The sequence below is a fragment of the Telopea speciosissima genome, chromosome 7 (assembly GCF_018873765.1).
Source record: "Telopea speciosissima isolate NSW1024214 ecotype Mountain lineage chromosome 7, Tspe_v1, whole genome shotgun sequence".
NCBI classification, from domain to species: Eukaryota; Viridiplantae; Streptophyta; class Magnoliopsida; order Proteales; family Proteaceae; genus Telopea; species Telopea speciosissima.
In genome coordinates, this window is record NC_057922.1 from 59,108,809 (window position 1) to 59,132,712 (window position 23,904).

General features: G+C 37.1%; 1 protein-coding gene across 1 annotated transcript; it reads left to right on the plus strand.

The window, feature by feature from the left end:
• The first annotated feature begins 4,091 nt into the window (after positions 1-4,091).
• LOC122666940 lies at positions 4,092-6,122 on the plus strand. The gene is made up of 2 exons (XM_043863057.1): positions 4,092-4,699; positions 5,367-6,122. Exons 1-2 carry the CDS (start codon positions 4,104-4,106, stop codon positions 6,040-6,042), a joined length of 1,272 nt encoding a protein of 423 aa, XP_043718992.1. The 5' UTR covers positions 4,092-4,103; the 3' UTR covers positions 6,043-6,122.
• The last annotated feature ends 17,782 nt before the right edge of the window (positions 6,123-23,904 follow it).

Consider the following 23,904-nt stretch of genomic DNA (forward strand, 5'->3'; position numbering starts at 1 on the left):
TAAACCCAAATCTGACCTGTAATTAACCCGATTTCTCATGTTTTTATCATTTCTATGCAATATTGATGTCGAATCTACGAATATCTTTAAATCATGCGAATGTACTTCAAATCCTTGAGATGTCATTAATTATCTACAATCATAAAAATTACAAAGAGATATCAATTTGATCATAAATAATAAATTAAAAAAATAAATTAAAGATCACTTTTCATGAATATTTACAATCCGATCACACTCCTCAACTTGCACTTTTACTTTTCCAAAATGAAAGAAAATAAAACTACTCTGTTCATTCAAAAAATTCAAATTAATTCAACATGGGAGCCAAGTTGGGTTCAGATCCAATGACCAGGGTTATTCCAGCCTAAGATGATAGGATCGAGGGAGGGCGGATTTCACGCTACACGAACCAGCAAAAGGCTGAAATATCTATGACACCTAGCTTGTGACGGGATGAGGATTATTCAACTTGGCTCCCATTTTGCGCATGCACGCTACAACACTCCAAAAGATTCCAATATCAAATCTTTAATTGGTTTTATCCTCCGTACTATGCGCTAATCTTCCAACTGAAAGGTACTCATCTAGAAACCATTAATGCTGCCACACATACTCATTCAATTCTACCGGTTCGCAAAAGGCAAGTCTTCGTACACCCATGTGACCCATGTGATCCACAAGTTATGGTAAATTCTACGTGCACAATACACCCTCTCTAAGATTCCATTTGAAAATTTTGATTGCCCCAACTTTGATCTCAGCCACCTAGTATCGGTTTGAGCTCCACCACATATCAAAATTCTCAGTGTCTCTATGCAACACAAGACTTGAACAGAAAAAAATGAAAATGGGAATAGAGGAGGGAAAAAATGGGAAGAATAGAAATTGTGCATGAAAATTTGTGTGAATAGTATTGAACTTTCTTCTTCTACCTTGTGTGAGTGCTCTTGAAAACACAATGAAGACAGAACATGTTAGTTGAAGTTCTTGAAGGACATTATTGGTGGCCAAGTGAGTTTCTGGTAGAAAACAAGAAAGAAGAAGAAGAAGAAGAAGCTAACATTTCCAGTAGCCTCTAGTATATTTCATAGACATCTCGTATTGCTGGTGTTATCTCAAAACAAATGCTATAAGTATTTTACTTCATATGATTGTCCATGCTTAATCTTTGTTATATTGTATGCTAGTAATAGGTGATGTATTGTGGAATTCCTGTATTAGTCTATGCATGATTGTTGATTATAAACCCAAAGCATTCATATTATTGTAAATGTGTCTAGTGGGTGCTTGGTGTGAGTGCTCCCAGCTGTAGGTACAACGAAATTGAGTATTGAGTAAATACAAAGCCTTTAGTGGCATTGTTCTGTGGATGTAGGCAACTAGTCGAACCATGTATACCTTGTATTGTGCGTGTGAATTTTTGCATTATATCTGTATTAGCATTTGAAGTGTGTGGGTTGTAGAATAGGTGTACACACCTGGTAGAGTTTTTGAGTTTGGCTGGGGTGTGTGCACGACTGTGTGATTATCAATTTTGACTCCAATTGTGGTTGCCAATGTTTGTATGAGAAGAAAATATTTGAAAGAAATTCTATCACTAATTCATCCGCCCTCTCAATGATAGCCATTGGACAACAAATTTGGATACAAAATTTTATCTTAGGTTGTCAACACCATTACAAAGCCATTAAAAATGTATTGTGATAATGTTGCCTTCGTGCAACATTAAGGTTGCTCCCTAGACCCCGTAGTGGTGGCAGCCTCTCTGCAAAAGCAGGGGTAAGACTATGTACATTATGATCCTCCCTGGTCGGCAGCCTCGTGCATTGGGTATGCCTTTTATTTTGTGACAATGTTGACGTTGTATATTACTCCGAGAATAACAAGTATTCAAGCAGAGCAAAGCATATTAGAGTAAAATACAACTTTGTTAAAGAAGTAGTTTAGGAACATAAAATATTTATTATACACATAAAGGCAAGTCTTATGATTGCTGATCATATAAATAAGGCATTGGCGCCTAAACAATTTACTGATCTTGTAACTGATATGGGTTTGTTTAAAGTTTGATAAAGTGGTTATATTATATTAGACACTTTCACCTAATTAATGATCACATTTCTTAGTTGTTCTAAATATTTCTTCCTTCTATTATTATGTGTACACATTTGGTTTGATATGAGTAAAATATTATGTTAGACTATTAAATTACAGACTTTATGTCTATTCCATATTTATGAAAATTTGTATGTCGATATATAATGTATAACCGCCATGATACATTTTGATAGTTTCATCCAAACAAAGTATTATGATTATGTTTGGTACAAAGTGGATGAGTTGTTACTACTGTAGTATGTGATTAAAATCTAAGTTACATTTGAGATCAACATTCTGTGGTCATATGGTTCAAGTGGAAGATTGTAGGAATTATTTATTTAATTATAATATTATCCTACACGACCAATTAACTTATTGAACAAGTATATCTCTATTATTAGAAATTAGATTTATTATGGAAACCCAAATTTAACCAACTAATTAAGGGAACATGGCTCTAATTCCAGTTGCATTCTTTGTTGGGATAATGCAATACTATTTATATATAGGACTCTAAATATTCTATGTCTCACTGGTTATCACAATAGGAGATATATTGAAGGAGATCAACACGAAAAAATCTAGGAGATCCAATATTACTTGTTACAGAGAGACGAGACGAACAAAAAACCATGACTAATTCGAATCAAATGGATGCTTTTCTTACATCCATGAACATTATGCAACGTTCCCTCTATATAAGGCTGTGTTTAGTAATGCATTCTCATTCGAGGTCGATTTCGCATTCTCGAATGATAAAAATAGTTGTTTTTATTGTTCCATAATAAGAAATCGACCTAGAATGCATTCCAAGAATACATACCAAACACAGCCTAAGTTTACCTAAGGGTTCTGTGGGCCACTGTGAATGGTTTTAGTGCACGGTATTGAAACAAGTATCGACAATACGCAAAACCAATACGATATCGATACAGTATTGGCCTATATTGATTGCATCGAACAAAATTATCCTTAAATTTTCTTAAAAAATGAGTTTTCTGACCATTTTACCTCTTATGCGTACCATGCTATCGATACGATATTGGTATCAACGACTAGCAAAATTAGTAAATATTGCCCGATACGAACGTTACGATATTGATACTTAGAACCATGCCAATGTGGGCCATTGCTTGGGTGCCGCCGTCCCGATTTCGTATGGGGTGTCACTAGTCCAACAGCAACCCGAGCGCCCCCTACCCGCAACAAAGTTGCTTTGATGCAAATGGGTCCACATGTGGTGTTGTATCAGAGTTTTTTTTGTTTTGGTAGAAGTGTTGTATCAGAGTTGGCGCAGCTGTGGAACGGCTGTCAGACAAACTGGAAAAATCTTTCATATCTGCGATTTCGACACGTTACAGCTATGTGTGGGCCCCATTAAATTCGGCCAAAGGAATTTTATGAGGATATATTGCAACTTATCATCTTCTGACAGCTTGTTGACAGCTAATTCCAGCTATTTCATTACCATTTATGGAAATTTTACGGATAATGCAATTTGTCAAAAAAGAAATCATTGTTATCTATTATTCTTTTTTTCGTTTAATTAAACTCTGGCAAGCAAGATTCCAAAATAGTGGTTTTGACTGTGGGTCTGCATTGCCTTATGCTTGACTTTGTATGTACTGTATAACAACCCATTCGTATTTGTCATTTTCTGTATATATCTCAACTCTATGAAATACCAATCTGACGGCTGTTAAGTATAAAGATATGGGCTGTAATCCAGTAATTTTGCCTCTCGTGTTTCCCGCGGGAAAGAAATTTCCGTTAAATTAACGAAAAACGGAGAAACAAGAACGCGAGAGAGAGAGAGAGAGAGAGAGAGAGAGAAAGAGAATATAAAACCAGTAAAGTGGAACAGCTGAGGTGACATCAGTTCATGAAGAGAGAGAGATGTTCTTGAAGCTCTTCACTTACGCATTGTGACAGTTTTGTCTCTTCACCTGCAAGTCTTTCGCAATTGAACTTTGATTCGATCTAAAGAAGAAGAAGAAAGAATGGATCCGTGCCCGTTCGTCCGGTTAATCGTTGAATCGCTGGCAATAAAGCTTCCACAAGCGAGCAAACCGGCCGGTTCAGGTGTGCATCCATCTTCCACTCCATGTTTCTGCAAACTCCGCCTTAAAAACTTCTCCCCATCACAAACAGTTCTCCTCCCACTCTCCTCCGCCTCCGGCGACTCACCATCGGACTCAGCCACATCCTCCGCCGAATTCCATCTCGAACCCATCATCCTCCGCCGTCTCGCCGCCAAACCCACCGCACTACACTTGTCCGTTTACACAGGTCGGATGGGTCGCACCTGCGGTATGAGCTCCGGTAAGTTACTCGGCCGGGTTCGCGTTAATATCGACATGAAAGGGACTGAGTATAGGGCTTCTGTGTTCCAGAACGGTTGGTTAAAGCTAGGCAAAGAGCCGGACAAGCCATCGGCTCGTTTGTTCTTGGTGGTCAGGGCTGAACCAGATCCAAGATTTGTCTTCCAATTCGGCGGCGAACCCGAATGCAGCCCTGTAGTGTTTCAGATCCAGGGGAATATAAGACAACCTGTGTTTAGTTGCAAGTTTAGCGCTGATCGGAATTCCAGATCACGGTTAGTTTTAATCTTCTTCCATTCTTCACCATTTCTTTCAGATGTTATAATTGGGTTTTGAAATTTTCGTCCTCTGGATACAAGATTAATTGATTAAAGACAAAATTTCTCCTGATTAATTGGTTCTTGTCTCCATTAAAGCTTGCAAACAAGGACAAGCGAAGAACATTTGAAATTTGAAAGTGAATCAAAAAATGTAATTCAAAACCCATATCCACTCTGATATACTTTGCTGTGAAAAAGAAAATCTCGCCTTAGATAAAAGGGAAATCCTAGGATTCCACTTCCAACAAGTCATTCATGATGAACCTTTCTTTCTTTCTTTCTTTTCTTCATCTCCCTTCCAATAAATAAATTTTCTTTCATAAACAAACATCACTTTCTAAACATGCTTTCTAAAGAAACCTCTAAATCAAACTAATTACTTAATAAACTAATGATGCAAATCATGGAAATTAAAATTTATTCACAAAAACACCCTCAATATTTAATGAAATTGAACTGTTTGAAACTTTAATGTCAAGTTAACTTGTACTATGGAGTCATAGTCTTGTAAGGCCCACAACCATGTGGAAATGCAACTGTCTGATAGTGGTGGTTGTGTTTTCAGATGCTTTTTTCTCTTTCTTTGTCGTTTGACTTTTCCACATTTTCATCATTGCTACAGATCTCTGCAATTAGATTCCGGCAACCACAACAATAACAGAAGATGGATAAGTTCCTTTCCAGGGGAGAAAGAACGTCAAGGAAGGGAAAGAAAAGGGTGGATGGTTATAGTACATGATCTCTCAGGGTCACCAGTGGCAGCAGCTTCCATGATCACACCTTTCGTTCCTTCTCCTGGTTCTGATCGTGTGTCACGATCAAACCCAGGTGCATGGCTAATCCTCAGACCAAATGGTTCCTCTGTAAGCAGTTGGAAGCCTTGGGGACGTCTTGAGGCATGGAGAGAGAGAGGTTCCATTGATGGTTTGGGTTATAAGTTTGAGCTTGTAACTGATAATGGAACCAATAATGGAATTTCAATTGCTGAGGCAACTATAAGTGTTCGAAAAGGTGGAAAGTTTTGTATTGATGCAAGCATGGCTGGTGGTAGTGAAGCTGCTTTGTGTTTATGGCCTGCACTTAAAGGGTCTTTTGTGATGGGTTCTACTGTGGAAGGTGAAGGGAAGATTAGTAAGCCTATGGTACAAGTGGGTGTGAAGCATGTGACCTGTATGGCTGATGCTGCTCTGTTCATAGCTCTTTCTGCTGCTATTGATCTAAGTATGGATGCTTGTAGACTTTTCTCTCGTAAACTTGGGAAAGAGTTTTATCATGATCAACAAGATTATCTTTCTTAAGAGATTTGCTCTCTTATACAATGAGAATCTAATTTAAAAGGTTTGAGTATGGGAGAGCCAGTACCCCCCCTTTCTAATTCTGTTTTTGGTGAGTGATTTACTAGTTTGGTTTGGTTTGTGAGGCTAACTTTTGGTTGGTAATTGGTGAGTTTGATCACTCTTTTGGTATAGGTTTTTTTTTTTAATCAGTTTATAGTTTCATACATGATGGAACTGTACAGAGATCAAAGGGATTTATTTGGTATATATTTGCTTAGTTAAATTTTTTTTTGATAGGAGAATTATTTGTTCATTTATTTATTCATTCATTCATTCGTGTTTAATGACTCTCAATCGTTTCAGTATTTTGCTTCAATGGCCATTTACACAATTTCTTTAATTTTATTGGGATTATGATATGGGTTGTTCTTTTCGGAAACGGAAAATTATCGTCCCCAGTACTCCAATGCGCATCGTGTGGTATAGCACGATCCATGTGTGCACAGTGGGCTCCATCGTGCACACATGGATCGTGCTGCGCCGCACGATGTGCACAGGACGCCCCTAGTACTGGGGGCGATAAAGATCCCCCCTTACCGGTACTAAGCCTATGTTGTTTTGGCTTGAAAAGGTTATTTTTTTTTTAGAGAAATGTTCTCTACACATGGGACGCAAGGGCCACGCCCATACACATTCGGTGGGGGCGGAAATGATCGGTGCCCCCTTGAATGACGAAAATTCCACCTCTTATATGTCAATGCGTGAGCTCTCATTGGCTACCACACGTGGTGTGGCTCTCGTGTCCCACGCATAGAACATTCCCCCTTTCCTTTTAAAAGGTTCTTTGCATGACTCTACTAGCTAGTTATGGGTTCTTAGGTATCTTATATAATTGGAGCGTGGATCTTGTTCTTATAAAAGTGGCATCAAAGCCCTCTAGGGCTAATCACATGGAATCCATTGTGGGATACACCGGAAGAGTAATGGATTCCATGTGACTGGTCCTATTGGGCCTTGGACGATACTTATACAAGGACATGATCTGGTCTCATATGTATCAAATGGAAGAATGATATGGTAATTTCAATTGTTAAAAAGATAGGGTATGGTCTACATTAATTTCTGGTATTGCACCCTTTAATTTGAGTCCATGCATTATTGTGACTTGTCCTAATAATACTGGATTTTAAAAGTTCATGGCAGCCAAGTGACAAACTTTGGTACGGCTAAATTTGACATATAAGCAAGGACCTTGGGAACAAATTGTCTACGTAATTTGTCCCATCAATGAACACTAACATATTTTTAAGTATTTGCTAAAAAAAAATCTATTTTAAATCATAGCTGAAAATTAGGTTTTTCGATTGACTTGCCCTTCTCAAAACCTAGTGAGTTGGGTAAGTAGTGGTTTTTTTTTTTTTTATCTTATTTATTTCTTTCTTTTTGCTCTTCTTCCAGTGAGTGAGCAGGGATTAAGGCAATGATTGCTTCACTGATGAAAAGACAAAAGGTTAATATTGAAGACAACAAACAAAATTGCTCTTCAGCTGTTGACTAATTTATGATCTATGAATATATATGACCAAATAAAAAATAATACAAGACTCAGTGAGTTTCACATGATTGGGGCAAAAACACTGCGTCAATGATAACTCGTGCCTAATCTAGTCATTTCTTAAATTTGGGGGATTCTTCATGTTTTGATCAGGTTTAATGTTTTTTTTATCCTACTTGGGTGACTCGCTCAAATCAAAACTGGTTTCCTACAATTGCTTTAACACTCACATTAGATTAGTGATTGAAAAACAATAATCATGGCAAAATGCCAACAACTCTAGAAGTTTTGTAAAAAAATTCAAAGGAAGAAGTTTATTAAAAAACCCATCGTTTTCACTCTTCCTTCTTATTCTCTAAATTGGAGCACCCGTTTTTTGTTACTAGACAAGGTGAATGGATGGGAGCTTGTTACACTCCAAAACCATTATTTCTTTTCAACTATTGATATGTTGGGAGCTATAAAGGTATAGTCCCACGTCTATTATCTGAGATTTTGAGTATTTCTCCATGCCACCTAATACCTTTAGGTATTGGGCTTGATCCCCAAGTAGTATTTCATGTGTTATCCTACTTTATTTAACATGATATCATAGCTCAAATCTAATTTATTGTCATCCTTAAGTTGTTTGTTAACCTTGTAAAGATAGGTATTTGAAAATACAGACGAAAGGAAGTATTGAGATGTTGAAAATTATAGAGGCATAGTTACACATCGATTATCTAGACCTAGGCTATCTCCACATACACCTATTGCCTTAAAGGTTTTGGGTTGGATCCCCAAGTGCTCTTTCATGGGTTATCTTACTTTATGTAACATCAATATATGAAATTAATTTACTGATATCTTCAATCTACTTTAATCAAATGTACATTCTTAGCCCAAACTAAGAATGAACATATATTATATGGATTTGCATAATATATCTTTGAGATGGGCTTCTGATTGAACACTAGCTGATCAAGGGAACACAATGCTGGGTTTGCCAAGTTGAGCCCTCAATGTGTCTCAAAATTGGTGGACCATTTAGGTAAAAGTTTTATCTTCTTGACGAATGATGACTACTCTTAAGGAATATCCTGCCCTTATGACATGTAAAATGGGGACGCATTAAAGATGCATAAGTGTTAGAACTTTAATGGCTCTGACCTACTCATCAAAGAAAGTCCATTTTATGTCTTTCTTTTGGAGGTCCAGCTCATCAAACACAGTCCTACCACCGTATGTTTTTATGGATGACAACTCTATGGGGCATCATCAATCCAGCTCTACTCCAAATAAGTTGCAGGTTAGGTTGGTCAGTACTTCTGTCCGGCTAAGCCTGGTGAGGCGTACGTGTGGGGTATCAATTTGGATCCTCTACTGTCCAGCTGCTCGGTCTGCTCGGTAGGACCGTGCTGCCCAGACACGGTGCTACGTGCAATGTCTGTTATACCCCTACCCAAATGTCTTGTCCGAGTGGGGGTAAGGTGGTCATTGCACGTAACACCGTGTCTGGGCAGCACGGTCCTACCGGGCAGCTCGGCAATAGAGGATCTGGATCCGTGGGGTATGATCAGGCTCCTCTACGGCGTTGGGGTGCGTCGGACATCTTTTGGCAGGGCACCATAATTTATTACATGGACGGTGCAGATCGAACTGGCACAACTCCCAAGTCTTGTGGATCATGCTCCTGTTCGCTGCATACGAGAATGAATTTTTCCCATAAAAAAAAATAAAAGATAGAATAGGAGAAGCAACATAAATCAAATCTATTGAGATGATAAGAATTATAGAGTTCTAGTATCACCTCGGTTTGTTTAGGACCTTGGTGCATTCATATTTTGAGTAACTATCCTCACTTAATGTCATAAGGTTTTGAGTTGGATCTCCAAGCTATTGATATTTCGTGGACTATCCATCTTATTTAACAAGAGTGGTTATATTCAGAATAGCTTCAATGAGGTTGTAATTGATGAATGTGAAATCATGGATGCAACCATGCAGGGGTGTTAAAATCCAACTTGAACCGGTTGGATTGATCAGAACTAAAGCCAAATCCTTAGTGGGTAGTTTTAGAATGGGTTTGGAGATTAGTAAAAAAACCGAACCAACTGAATGAATCGATCGAACCCGAAACCAAACAGACAAAAAAATCGATATGACACCAATAAGAAAACTAAAAATATTTTTAGGCCAAATGTTCTCTGTGCCAGGGGCACAGGCTGTGTCCAGACACATGGGGGTGCGGCAAAATGACCACCCTGCCCCCTGAATGACAGATCCATGTGTCTGGGCACAGGCTGCACTGTGGCACAGAAAACATCAGCCCATATTTTTATTATTGCTTTTTAAATACCTGTAGGGAACACCAAAAATGAAGCGGACTGAAACCGATATCAGACCGATAATCTAAAGATCAACACCAATGTCTAGTATTTTCGGATAAATGAAGATAGAATCTTCATCCCTCAAGAAGCTAATGACATGGTTTGAGAAGTAACTATGGAGGAGATTGAACAAGTCATCCTCTCAGCTGATGGTGAAACTAGCCCAGGATAAGATGGGTTTAATGCCCATTTCTTTTAGAGCTGTTGGGGAGTTATCAAGGGTGATGTTACAAGAGCTATCCAATAAATTATTCTCCTCAATTACTCTTGTAAAGGTGATGAACACAACCTCCCTGATTCCAATGTTAGGGGAAGAGTAGGGGGGGGGGGGGGTTTAGATGCCAAATCAAAATTTGACCGTTGGGAATGCATCTTCGCATGCATTAAGGTATTCGCCAAAAACTAAAAGCTGTCTTCAGATTACTTCCGTAGTGTCACAAGTTCAACACCTATGAAAGTCTTAGCATTTGTGTAGGTCTCTTCACTAAGCTGTGAGAATTTCCCTTTTTAGAAATAGAGGGTATAGTTCAAAACCCTAAATATGAGAGGAAAAGAAAAGAAAAGAGAGTTCAAAAATCGAATTTTTGTCTCGTACAAGTAAATACCATAATGAAACAAACATAAGAGTTTGTCGCAAGGTATTTGATCAAATATGATCATCCAGTTCTATAGAATTTAACATTAAAATACCCCTAGAGGAGGATAAGGCTAAGGGGAGCGAAAAGCCTTTTCCTTAAGATGGGAAATGAAAACTATTAGCCCCATCAAGACTATCCCTTGGCCCGTAGGTCTTGACACAAGGTTGTAATTGTAGTGATTCCAGAGTGGTATCTCATTGACGACTCGAGTTGCCCGGAAAGAGGCCGCCTTCGCTCTCTACTTAAACTGCGTAGGGAAGGTCCAAAACCAATCACAACGAAATGTAAAGCTTATAAAGAGGGGGTACCCTAATCTGAGTGGGACCCACAAAATAAGTGATGGGATCCTATAGGATGATGCGACTAGGGTTGTTGTAGTCTACATCTTATTTATCAAAAGGTACTACAACTTAGGTGATAGGTAACCTATTTACCGATTACTCTAACGTAAGCAGACGATAATTTAAAACTCACATATGGACAAAATTATTTACCTCTTGGCCTCTTCATTTAACAATATCACATGATAGATTAACGAGCATTGAATACTACCACCGTCAAAACCCTAGTCTATCAAATACATTAAATCAGGGAATCTCGATTTCAGTTGGACGTAAAAGTTTGATAAAATATTTTTAAATATAATTAGGAAAAAGTTTTCATACACGGTCATGTAAACTGTGTATGAGAGAGGGTCTCTCACAAAGAGTTGGAAAAGTCATAAATCCCCACCCATTAATTAATGCTTTGAAACTCCCACCCTCTCACAAACACGGTTTACACAACCGTGTATAAAAACTTTCCCCATATAATTATTTAAATAATAATAAACATAATAATAATAATTAAAATCATTCTTAAACACTTTACAAAATTGTCATCGAGCTCGAAGTTTTGTTCAATCATAGTCCATGGATTCCCACTTGATATTCTCCTTTTTCAGAAAGTGGTTTCTTTATTAAGAATCTCTCACATTCACAAATGAACATTGTGAATCCAGTACACTGATAATTAGTCAGTATTGGAATTAATCTTTTGTACCCAAAACACACAATGCCCAATTGGAATAGTGAGGACCTCTCGGGTCTAGAGACCAGAACACTAATGATGAGAGTCTTGTGGCCAATAAACAATAGATGATATTCCATGCAAGACTCCCATAATGATACAAATCGATACACATAACGTATGAGTACTTACAATTATATTTTCAAAATCTTATTCACAAGAAAATTTACAATGTAACAACCATGTGAAATGAAAGCCTAGTTCAGTCCGTTGTTACGAACAATTTAAATGTCTAACCTCAAGGGAAATCAATCACACATAAAATGATGAGAATTAATAACAATTTAAATCATTCAAATTGGTTTGATAGACACATACATCCAACATCTAATTCTTAAAGTGGAGAACACAATTTCCTTGTCAAACTAGAGACTACTTTTAGTATGAGCTAATCTACTATGGGAAAAGGATGAGCACACTGTTCAAACAGTACACGCTCTCTCATTATTAGTAACAAATTTTTTTCCTTTCTCTTCTTGATAATCATGTGGATAATCTTATATGGTGAATCGACACCCATAAAAATGCACTCTCTCTTCCCCCATTGGCATGGTGTATAAAATGCCAATATACTCTTCTGATGCATCAATCCCTCTCTCATATTTTATCTCATTGGTAAAAGTTTATCTAATTCTGAAATTGTTGCTTCCCACTGGAGCAACTTTCATGAAAGTGTCGTTTGGTTGCAAGGGAAACTAAGGGGAAGAGTAGTGAAATAAAAAAAATAAATAAATTGTAATCATTACTCCATTTGATTATATCACTAATTCTAAATCATTCCATATTTTTTTACCAAAAAAATTATTTCATATTTGGTTATTAAATTTCATTTAACTTTGCATCTAAATCCCTTTGCTTTAAAATGTAAAATAAAAATTGGAGAGCAATTCTCTGTGGGGGAGCGTAGGGGCCACGCATGCACAGGCATCTCAAGGGGCGGGATGGTCATTGCACTCTCCACTGTGTATGAGCATGGCCTCTCCTCCCGTAAAGAACATTTTCCCATAAAATTTACCAGTAAAATGTATCATTATTAAATATGATAATAAATTTAAATAGTTTATACAATAACATAAGGTAATAATAGATATAAAAATTTATTTTTTAGGTTTGAAAATTTTCATTTTCCTTCTCTAATTTCCATTGCAAATAATCATAGCCGAAAGAAACACATGTCTCACAACATTTAGAAAGGACTGTCACACCTCGTTGTAAATTCAAGATAGACCCATGGAACCTATGACAATCAATGAGAGTGTTTTTTTTTTTTTGGTAGCCTCCTCTCCAACGTACATATCAAATGAATTGTAATTTGTGTGACCAAAAAACACTTCAGGCTAAGATTAACCTTTTAGGATTAGTGTGTGCATTATCTTCTCAGGTTTTCTGTCTGGTACAGTTGTCTGATTCCTCCCATGGGAAGGTGGAAATGACGATTTAACTCCCTGTCTGAACACACTGCCCGGGTGTGATTAAGTTATCATTTTTACCCCCCTATGAGAGAAACCGAACAATTAGACGGGGTGGGGAACCTGACAGAAAAAAAATTCATGGTCTGTGTAATATCACTATATAAAAAACACAATTCCAGGTAAGGTTTTGAACAGCATAACTGGGTCGGATCGAATTGAATCGGATCGATTAGTGTCAATTCTGATATCAATAGAATCAGCTCACGGTTCATTCAAATTAAAACTGATCGATTGAAACCAATTGGATTCTGAATTTTGAGAACATGCTTCCAGGTCACGATGGGTCTTAATCCAAGGCTTTTTATAGAACCACATGGGGTTGAGACGAGGGTGCCCCACTTCTCCTTGTCTCTTTCCTTCGTAGTTATGAAATAACTACTTGATATGTGGGATCACGAGGCAAGGTTGGCAACGTTATGTCCCATCTGCTGGTTTCTATGTGAATAGAAATTAAAATGAAATCGTTTATTAAATGGTTTCATTTTTAAAGGTAAAACTTTTCACGCATGACCGTATATGTATACGATCTGTATTAATAGCAGTTAGATTGGCATAAATGCAAATCCAGAATGACATAAAAATTATTGTTCCCTTTATTTGATGGAGTTGATGGGAGAATACCCCGCGTATGAATATCTTTTCCTTTTTAAAATAAAAATTTTTATTTAATAATTCTGATTTCCTTGTTTTATAAGGAGAGGACCGGAAATGATATCAAGAGGGTTTTTTTTTTTTTTGGTTGCAATCTAAGGGCCCACCGGCCATCAACCTCAACAGCACCCCACAAGGAGGCAATGAGGGGATCCACAAGGGGTCAAATATGGTTTCCAAAGGGCTCCACTCCTTGGAAAACAATTAAATGTGGACTAGGTGTCGTTAAGGAGACTTGAACCACCGATCAAGCGCCTGACGCAGTTCTCCCAAGGGAGTAACGAACCACTACGGCAAGCCCTGGATTGACAAGAGGGTATTTTGTAATATACTAAAAAGTAAAACCCTAGGATGGTGGGTGAACCGTCCTCCATGGGTGGAGAAAAACTTAGTCCTATAAATTATATCACATAAATTGACTGAACACAAGAATAGTGTCAAACGATATTACATAGTTGCAAACCTTCGGCTTAAATGGTTCAAATAGAACCAAACTGTTTATCCCCTCATTTAAGGTTGAAGATAAGTTCTTTAAAAAATTCTTTATTTTTATCTAGATTTGATTAGTTTTTATTTTTTTAATTTTTTTGGGGTCACCGTAAGGGTGTCAATTGGGAAGGTTCCTGGTATTTGGGACGCGACGGGATGGTACCGGTATCGGTACCAAAAGTGCCAATCCCAGTACCGTCCCATTTAGTTAACGGGACCAAACCTAGATCCCAGTCCCGATTACTAGCGGGACGGGATGGTACCGGTTTTTAAACGGTTCTAGGCACTGTAGAAAAAGGGAGAAGTTTAATTTTTTCTAACAAGGTGGGTTTATTAGTGTTGTAGAATTTTTTCACTATCATGAAATCTAAGTTGTCTACTGTTTTTAGTAAAGCAACTTAAATTATGAAATCATAGTTTTACTTCTTCAAACTTCCTAAGATCACATGTAATAAGCTTCTCATTTTTTTAAATCTAGAGAAGTCTTACAAAATGGAAGAATCCCGTTGTATTTCCTTTTTGAATTTTTCAAACAAAACTTTATTTATCACACATGTCACATGATAGTATGATACGAAGTACGAAGTGCAAAAAGAAAGAACCTGGTAGATGTAGTTGGTCGAGGGAGGAGGGAGTAGTACTATAACAAATTCTGTAAGAAGAGACTTCAGTAAAGTCAATAATGAGGTGGGTGTCAAATCAATCACCGAATCAAACTAAATGGCCTGATCAAACCAAAAACCGAACCAAACTCAAAACCAAATTCATAAAAAATAAAATAAAAATTCAAACAAAAAAAATGTTTATTTTTTTCATAATTTGGGTCCTAAATAACAACACCATTGCCCTGTGAAAAATTATCTATTCCATTTTCTTTCGGTCAATTTCCTGAAGTCCCTTTATTAGAGGGGTGGATCCCACCCGGGTAGTATGTTTGGGCAGGGGGTAGGATAGTCATTTTCATCCCCTATTAGAGGAACTGGGGAAAATGGATCGGACAAGAAAATGTAGCAGATAATGATCTATTATATCTTGATTGATGATGAAATCAGTCAGGATAAGATAGGATTAGTGAGATATTTTTTCGGGTGGGGGTAAACATTAATGAGCATTTCTTAAAGAGCTGTTGGGGAAATTATCAAAGGAGATGTTACAAGAATTCAAATTCTCTCCAATGACATTTAATCACCAGAGTCGATCTCACACCATCCATGGATTGTAGCATCGCACTACTTGCAATACACACATTCTCATAATCATTGTTACATTTTTTCGTTTCTCTCATCAATAATATATAGGTTTTCACTGTCAAAGTTGAATATGAATCGATCGAAACTGATTAATTCAATTATGATGGACCAAATGCATGGACAAAAAAAAGGGATCAAACCCAGTAAAAAATCGAAACCGGACTAATAGTAACCCTTAGGGGTGTCAAAACCTAGTCCAAATAGATGAAACTGTATCAAAATTGATATGAACTTATTGGATCATGTTATAGACTGGGGTTTTGTGACACCAAAATCAAATCGAACTACACTAAAATAGACTAGGCATTGAGCAGAACTTAAAAAATCTGACCAAATCTGATATAACCCGATACAAAATTGATATCAATATGAAAATCATAAAAAAAAAAAAAAAAAAAAGCACAATATTTTTCAAATTTCTATATATGTTTACATGGTAAACCATTGGGGTGTCAAAATCTAGCCCGAATCGGTAAAATCGATCGAAAAACCCGGATAGAACAGGACCAATCCTTATCGAATTGGTTTTGGACTAGGGTGTGATGAGACCAGCTAAAAATTGGATTACACCGAACTGACTAATATCCAAACCAAAAACCGAACCAAATAAAACAGATAAAAAATCATTGAGTATGAGATTAAGAATGAGTAAATTGATAATCATATCCATTGATTTCAATGTTAGTGAGAAGATTTTTTTTTTTTTGGATGAAAAATCAACTGCTTTAATTAAACATAATAGGAACATTGTCATATAAACAGTCCGAAGATGTAGAATTAATCCTAGCAAATCTAGCAAGCCTATCCACAGGTTCTATATAGGATCTAGGTTGTTTCAAAATTATTACAGACCCAATACTTGTAATAAGATATGAAATGTCATATAACCATGTAAAAAACTAATACGGCCAAGGATGATTATCAGGACAAGTGAGCCAATTCCTAATCTCCTGCGAGTCAATCCACACGATCATTTTCCCTCCTACCAATGGAAGTGCCTTTTGGAGCCCTTCATGGAGTTCTCGCAACTCTGCCTCCTGTGCTGACCCTACAGTACCATAATTCATAGAAGCAGCCAATAATTGTTGGTTATTCATAACAAGACACCCCCATCCTCCTTGCTTAGATACCGAGCAGTAACTGCCGTCAGAAACAATAATACACACCTCAGGATCAACCAAACTCATATAAAAAGACTGGGAAAGTGGGGTAGAGGATAGGACTGAATTGTCCTTTGAACAGTACCCCGATTCAACCAGGGCATCTGAAGTCTCCGATTGAACAAGATGTAAGTTAGAAATCCATCTAGAAATATTAAGTAAGACAAGGTTGGGGTTAACCTTTTGGCCTTGAAAAATGACTTGGTTTCGGAGAATCCAAATGAAGTATAAGGTTCGAGCTGCAAGGCTCATAATAGAATTTTCATGAGGTTTGGAAGTAACCCCCCCCCCCCCGCTTGACTAGGTCAATCCACGCCTCTATCATTGTCTATCATTGTGGATCCAATAAGGTTTTCAGTCCGTATACCAAGCGGACTGGCAGCCCAAATGCGCTTGGAAAACTCACAGGAAAAAAACAAGTGCCAAGGGGTTTCAGGTGCAGTTTGACACAAGGGACACAACATACAGTCCTGTTCTTTCCAGAACAGTTTGGATTTTGTGGGTATATCATTATTGAAAAGTTTCCATAAGAAGAAGGGAAACTTAGGAGGTATTTTCAACTTCCAGATTGTGTTCCAGAACCAGCCTGTTGACGGTAAGTGGTGAGATCTATGGTGGGATGTGAGGAAAGATGCTATATTTTTGGTTGTGAGTTTCCCAGTTTAGATATGGGTGAAAAAATGTGATCAATGAACGGGTGAACAGATAATCGGGTTGAAAGGATGTTAGTGAGAAGATTTATGATTGTAAGGGGAATTATTACAAATTAATGAGTATGTGGTTATGAATCGAGAAATTGATTTGTAACAATATTTCCATTGATCTTCTTGTTCATTACATAATTAGTTGAATAGTTACATGAATAATTTGATAATAGGGTTTATTTTGTGATTTCAATATCAGTTGTCTTTTTATTTATTAGTTATCCATTGATTTCAATATCAGTTATTTTCCCTTTACAATGACAAACAATAATTTGATTTGTAAAAATGCTTTCACTATAAATTTTATTTATCCATTGATTTCAATATTAGTTATCTTCTTCTAAGATTTCATTGTTGTTTAAGCCTGAAAACAAATCAATTTAAACTAATATTAACTCGATAATGAAAAATTGAAATAAACAAAAATCGTAGCGAATCAAAACTGACAAAAAACCGAAGTTCTTTAACGGTTTGGTTTTGGTCTATCATTCCCAGACCAAAACCGATTCAACCCAACTGAAACCGAGTTGAATCGACCATTTGAGACCCCTAGTAAATGAAACAAAACTGATAAAAAACCAAAACTAAACCGATGGACCCTTATTGGATCATGTTTTGGACTCAGTCAATATCACACCGAAACCGGTCCAAACCAATGATTGATACCCCTAGTAATCCTATAAGAAACCCAAAAAGGTCCAAAGATTTTTTTTCGATTGGTTTCCTTATGTATACATGTAAAATCAAACCGGACCGGACCAAATCCGATAGTGGCCCGATGAAAAAAACCAATAAGTAATTGGACCAAACTAGACCGAAATCTAAACCGATAGAAACTTAATCTTCCATAACAGTTTGGTTTTAGGTTGGCTAAGCTACCAACCGAAACCAATTCAACCAGACCAAAACCAGACCGAACTGCCCAATTGACACCTTAACCCCAAAAAAAAAAAAAAAAAACAGATGAATCGACAGATATCATAATCATAATGCACTTTTTCTCTCTTGCCTTTGCCGCGCTGCATAAATGCCAATATACAATAGCTGGATGTCATTCCTTTCTCACATATAATTTAAGGGCAAGATATATAATTTAAGGGCAAGAGTTTTCTGTGGGGGAGTGTGGCCCCTCCATGCGCATAGAGGCCAATGAGAGCACATATGGTGGCATCAACAAGACTGTCATTACGGTTTTTCATGGGAGCACGATAGTCATTTTACCCCTTCTTTGTTTGTCTGAACGCATACACTGCCCCCTCAGATAACTTTCTCCCAATGATTAATTTATGTGTCTATCTTCTTCGTACCAAAAAAATAATTTATGTATCTATCTCTCTCCTCAAATTTTTTTCTCTTTTTTTTTTATCCATTTCTTGTCAACCAAACATAGTCTTATGTAAAGCCTATGACACAATCAATGAGACAAAAAAATATTCCTCACTCTTCTCTTTAAGCTGGGCTCCCCTCCTACTCACACATCAAATGGATTGTAGTTTGTGTGACCCACACTTCCCTCAGAGCTTTGTTTAAAAAATTAGACATGGATAGAGCCAATCGATTGTGATTGATTTTGATTTCGAATGTTTGAGAACTGTTGATTTTAGGGTTTTTAAATTGATTCGTTACGCATGATCTGAGAGGCTAATTTTAAGGATGCCCATGAATTGGAGGTGATAATTATTCGTTCCACCACCCCCTCATTTAGGGTATATTTGGAAACTAAGAAAAGAACAGCCTTTTTTATTTTCTTGATTTCCAAACACAGCCTTAAGGGTTTTGTTTTTCTCCACCCTGGGGGTCTGAAATCTGAATGAATAGAGAGTTCTATTGGTTCTATTTTGTGGGTCTAACTCCTCTCTTGTTTTCACTTTTCACACTGGGGCAGCTTTATCTCCTCGAGGCTAAGAGGTAGGTGTCATATCAATCGGACAAAAATAATGATAGGGGTAAAACAGTAGTTTTGGCACTTGAGGTCCTTCGCTTAGTTCTGAGATTTTAATTCGAAGGCTCGGAATAAAAGCAAAAAACAAAAAAAACATGAAAAGAAATTTATAAAATTTCTCAATCTTCTCCATATTAGGTTTGAGTATACCAAATTAATCTCTTAATCTTTTGTTTAATTAAAGGTTTGCATTGTATTGTAATGGTCAGAAAATATTCTTCTCCAATTCCCTAAAAGTGTGCAGTGCGATAGTTTAAGGCGGAGATGTCGACAACTGGCAGCTCGAAAATCCAATGGTATCGAGCTTGAGAAGAAAGAATAAAAAAAAAAATTAATGAGCTCGGACCGTTGGATTTTTAAGCTACCAAATGTCGACACCTCCACCCCAAACTATCACACTACACACTTCTAAGAATTGGAGAGGATTAAAATCCATCTGCTTCTGGCTTAAGTCTAAAGGCTAGTCATGTGTTCGAATCCCACCCCCCCCCCACCCCCCGCGCGCACGCAGAACAAAACAAAAAACACCCAAAAAAAACTATAGGAGAGAGTTTTTCCTACCCAATAATCTGAGTCTTGTGAAGTCAAATACTTCAACAAAAGGGAGCAATTCTCTAAGGTCGTTGGTAAGTAAAAATTTTTTTTCCCAAATATTCATGTGAAATGATACACTTAACCTCATTAGGTAAAAAATTATGTATCATATAACACACAAAGCTGGGTATTGCAAAACTACCCAAAATAGTATTCCACCCTCCCTTCTCCTATTTAATCCTAGTCTATTAAACCCTGTGACAAAGTGAATGGCAAAGGCCATACCCACAAAAACCGATGTCAAGAGGCAAACCCTAACTGATCTTGGCCCAACCCTTTCCAATTGTTGAAAGGTATTTCTCCAATGACTTTGCCCTTTAAAATCCTGAAAATAACCCATTCTACAAGGATGAGAATCGACAATCCCATTCCCCTCCATAGGTAACTTGGAGGAGACAATTTGCTTAGAAGGGTTTGTGGGTTGGGGCTGGGGGCATGGTTTGTATTTGTGTTTTCATTAGAAACAGAGAGAGCTCCGAGAACAAATCTAAAACGATCTTAATAGTGAGAAAATCATCCGTTGTAGTTTTACGGAAAATAAAAGGATCATCAGCAAAGAGGAGGTGAGAAATCTAGGGGGCATACCTAGCCACTTTAATCCCACGAAAGAGACCTAAGTCTCTATAGGTTGTCAGCAGTCAAGACAGAGCCTCCATATCAGAAATAAACAGATATGGGCTAAGAGGACACCCTTGTCGAATGCCCCTACAGGTTCCAAATTAATCAAAAGGACTGCCATCCAACTTACTGGAAAAAAGGGGGGGGGGGGGAGGATATAAGGATTTTAATTAGGTTACTCCATTCAACCCCAAAACCTAAAAAAAATCAAACACAACACGAATCAAGCCCCACTTATCTCAAGTTTTAGATCGAACCAACCCCTTCACACAAATAGTTCATGGGCGAAAATTGAGTTATTTAGGTCCTCAAGGATTAATAGGGCAAACTGCTAGTTTTCGTATACAAAATATCCACCCTAGTCATTATGGACGTATTTGTCCAATTGATACGTCTGAAGGAATCAATGTTGGACTTATTGGATTCTTAGCAATCATATTTCTTTTTAATTTCAAATCCTTGAGTTGTACGCAGATTTTAAAGCGTGGAATAGAGAAATTCATGTTAAATGCACTTATTACGATGTACAATTATTAGAAAGAGAATTTCCAAAAAAAATTCCTTAATAGAAGATATCCAGGTAAAGATTCTATTTTCTTCCTGGTTTTTTTTTTTTTATTGATTCAAAAAAAGAATAATATATAGTATTATTAGAACTTGTAAATCTGGGATTGGATCAACAAGTAAAGTAATCCAATTTCTTTTTCTTAATTTCTAACATAAGAATTTGTCGATTCGGGGTGCAAATTGTATCTCTTAATCACACGATTCAATGGAATTTTTTTGAATTTATATCGTATTAGTATAGTACACAGTCCAAATGATCGTACGCCTTGGTTGTATCTAGTTTAATGGCAACAAATCCACTCTTCCCTTTTTGTATGATTGAGATAATAGAATATCTCATGAGCAGTACGAATGTTATCAGTTGTCCAAGTTTAAAGGCAACTTGAAATAGTGAAATGAAAGATGAAATGTATCCTTTGAGTCGATTCGCCAAGAGTTTTGTCAATATTTAATTACTTCCCTTTTGGTATTAATATTGTATCAATGTATTAACTAATATGTATCAATGTAGTTGAAGACTAATACTGATGTGGATTCGATGATTTAGACAAAAAATGATAGTTTTAAAATGTTACTCGATATCTGTTATTGGTGAAGCCTGATTTCAGTCCAGAAAGTGCAATTGGGATCTTCGGAGGGCCGTTTCGGCCTTGAAACGACCTCAGATTGCCAAAAAATGATATGTTATGGCCGTTTGGGCTCGTCGAGATCTTTGAAACAGTATACTAATTTTTGGGATATATTTTAGATTCGACCCTGTCCGATTTGGCATTTTTGGGTCTGGGGGCATTTTTGTACTTTCTTGGATTAAGGCTTCTCTATATAATGTTCTCATCTCTGGGAGGGCTGTATGAGAGGTTTTATAATTTTTCCAAAAGATAGTGAAATCTATTCTATTGCTCGGCCGTGGATGTAGCTTCCCATCTTGGGGGTGAACCATGTAAATCTCTAGTGTTGTATGTTGTGAGTCTTCTCTGTTTTTCATTTTCTTCTGCATATCGCCATTCTGGGCGTTGTTTTCTTAACAATATCAACCTGATTAGGCTTGATTACAATTGATTTGTATCGATACCGACTTGATACTGCTTGATCACTTGAACACCCACTTGCTTCCAATGGCTTGCCGAAAACAGAACTAGAACTCCCATACTCAGAAATTATTTTCTAATTCCCTCCGAAAACAATCTTCTACCTCTCTCTCCCATGATACTTTAAAATTCTTAAAATACCCTTTTGAGCCCCTCACCTCTGCCCTCATCAACATTTCGTTCCTCAACACTCATCCCAAACCCTCTCCCGGAGCCATGTCCCTTCGCTCACAACCACTTGAGGTCATCAGCTCCTAGGAGCTCAAGGCTGGCCTCGACACAGATAGCTTGTTCTTCCCTAATAAGTCTTAACGGTGACATCAGTGAAAATCTTGGGTGGCAAAGAAACAAAGGCCTTCAGATGTTGGCAAACTTACAGTTGTTTACAATTCTGAAAGAGAAGTAGATGGAAATCTCAAAGTTAAGAATCAGGATCAATCGGCTGAGGCCGATCTGGATCGGTAATCCCCAATTGAGTTCTATGGTTATGACATATTTTGGCCTAATTCCGTTTTTTTAAACCAGCAACTAGACCCCTTTGAGACAGTTGAGGCCAGGAATTTCATTAGGCTGTGTTTGGTATGCATTCTTGAAGTGTATTCCAAGTCAATTTCTTATTCTTGGACGATAAAAACAACTATTTTTATCATCTAAGAATGCAAAATTGACTTAAAATGCATTCCAAGAATGCATACCAAACGCTGCCTTAGTGAGGCAAGATACTCAAACAAAAAAGTTATTATCATTCTCTTGAGGTGTAAACTGGAGAAACAAAATCCTACACACGATACAGAGATTGAACATAAAAAAATAATCAATTAATCACATAATGCAAAAATATACGTGGTTCGACAAGGTGTCCACGTCTACGGAGTGATATGAGCAGTTTCACTAGTAATGGATAAAAAGGTTACAGACTCTCTTTTCCTCATACCTCTATGTGTTTACAAAGAATTCCCTGTAATCCTGAAAATCCCCCACCGTAACAATTTAAAGTGAAACAAAGAACTACAGATTTCTATAACCCATATAACCGTCAAACCCTATGGGATTTTAACTGCCTTTCAAAGACAGTCCACAACACAGTCCATCGAATATAAGACATCAACCTTCAACATAAAATTGGTAGATAAATCAATTTTCCAATCTTTGTTTTGTAGTTGCATGTAGTTTCATTTAGAGCAGAGTATCACCCAAAAAAAATGAGAAAAATGATACTATGTTTGGAACCCAAGAGATAAATAGAAAAGAAAAGAAAAAAGACCGAATTTCCCTCCACCCACCTACCGAGGGGCGGAAAAGGAAGGGAATGGGTATCGGAAGGATATTTTGGAACATACGAAAACCTAGAAGGCGAGGAAAACTTTGTCCAAAGATAAATGTAAGGATGAAAGTAATGGTCTTTTTTTCTACCATTCCAAACATAACCTGAGAATTGTTTCGACTGCACTGATAGCAAGTTGGTACTCTTTGGTTTCATAAATATTGTGATTAGCTATAGCTCCATATTCAATGACAATTACTGCAACTATTTACATCCTGACAAGAATTAATATTTAGATAGTACAACTACCAGAATTTACAGATTTTTTCCCCCAAAGAAGAATAGATTAATGATATAGAAAAGAATAAAATATCAAAAAAGAATCAAACAACCTTAATCTTTGGTTGAAATCCAAACCAGTCTCCTGTAAGTTGCATGCAGAATCCAAACCATG

What these genes read in the sequence shown, in the direction of transcription:
- LOC122666940 (XM_043863057.1), top strand. Translation starts at nt 4,104, where the DNA reads ATGGATCCGTGCCCGTTCGTCCGGTTAATCGTTGAATCGCTGGCAATA. An exon ending in GATCGGAATTCCAGATCACG is followed by an intron (nt 4,700 to 5,366) that starts GTTAGTTTTAAT and finishes TCATTGCTACAG; the next exon opens with ATCTCTGCAATTAGATTCCG.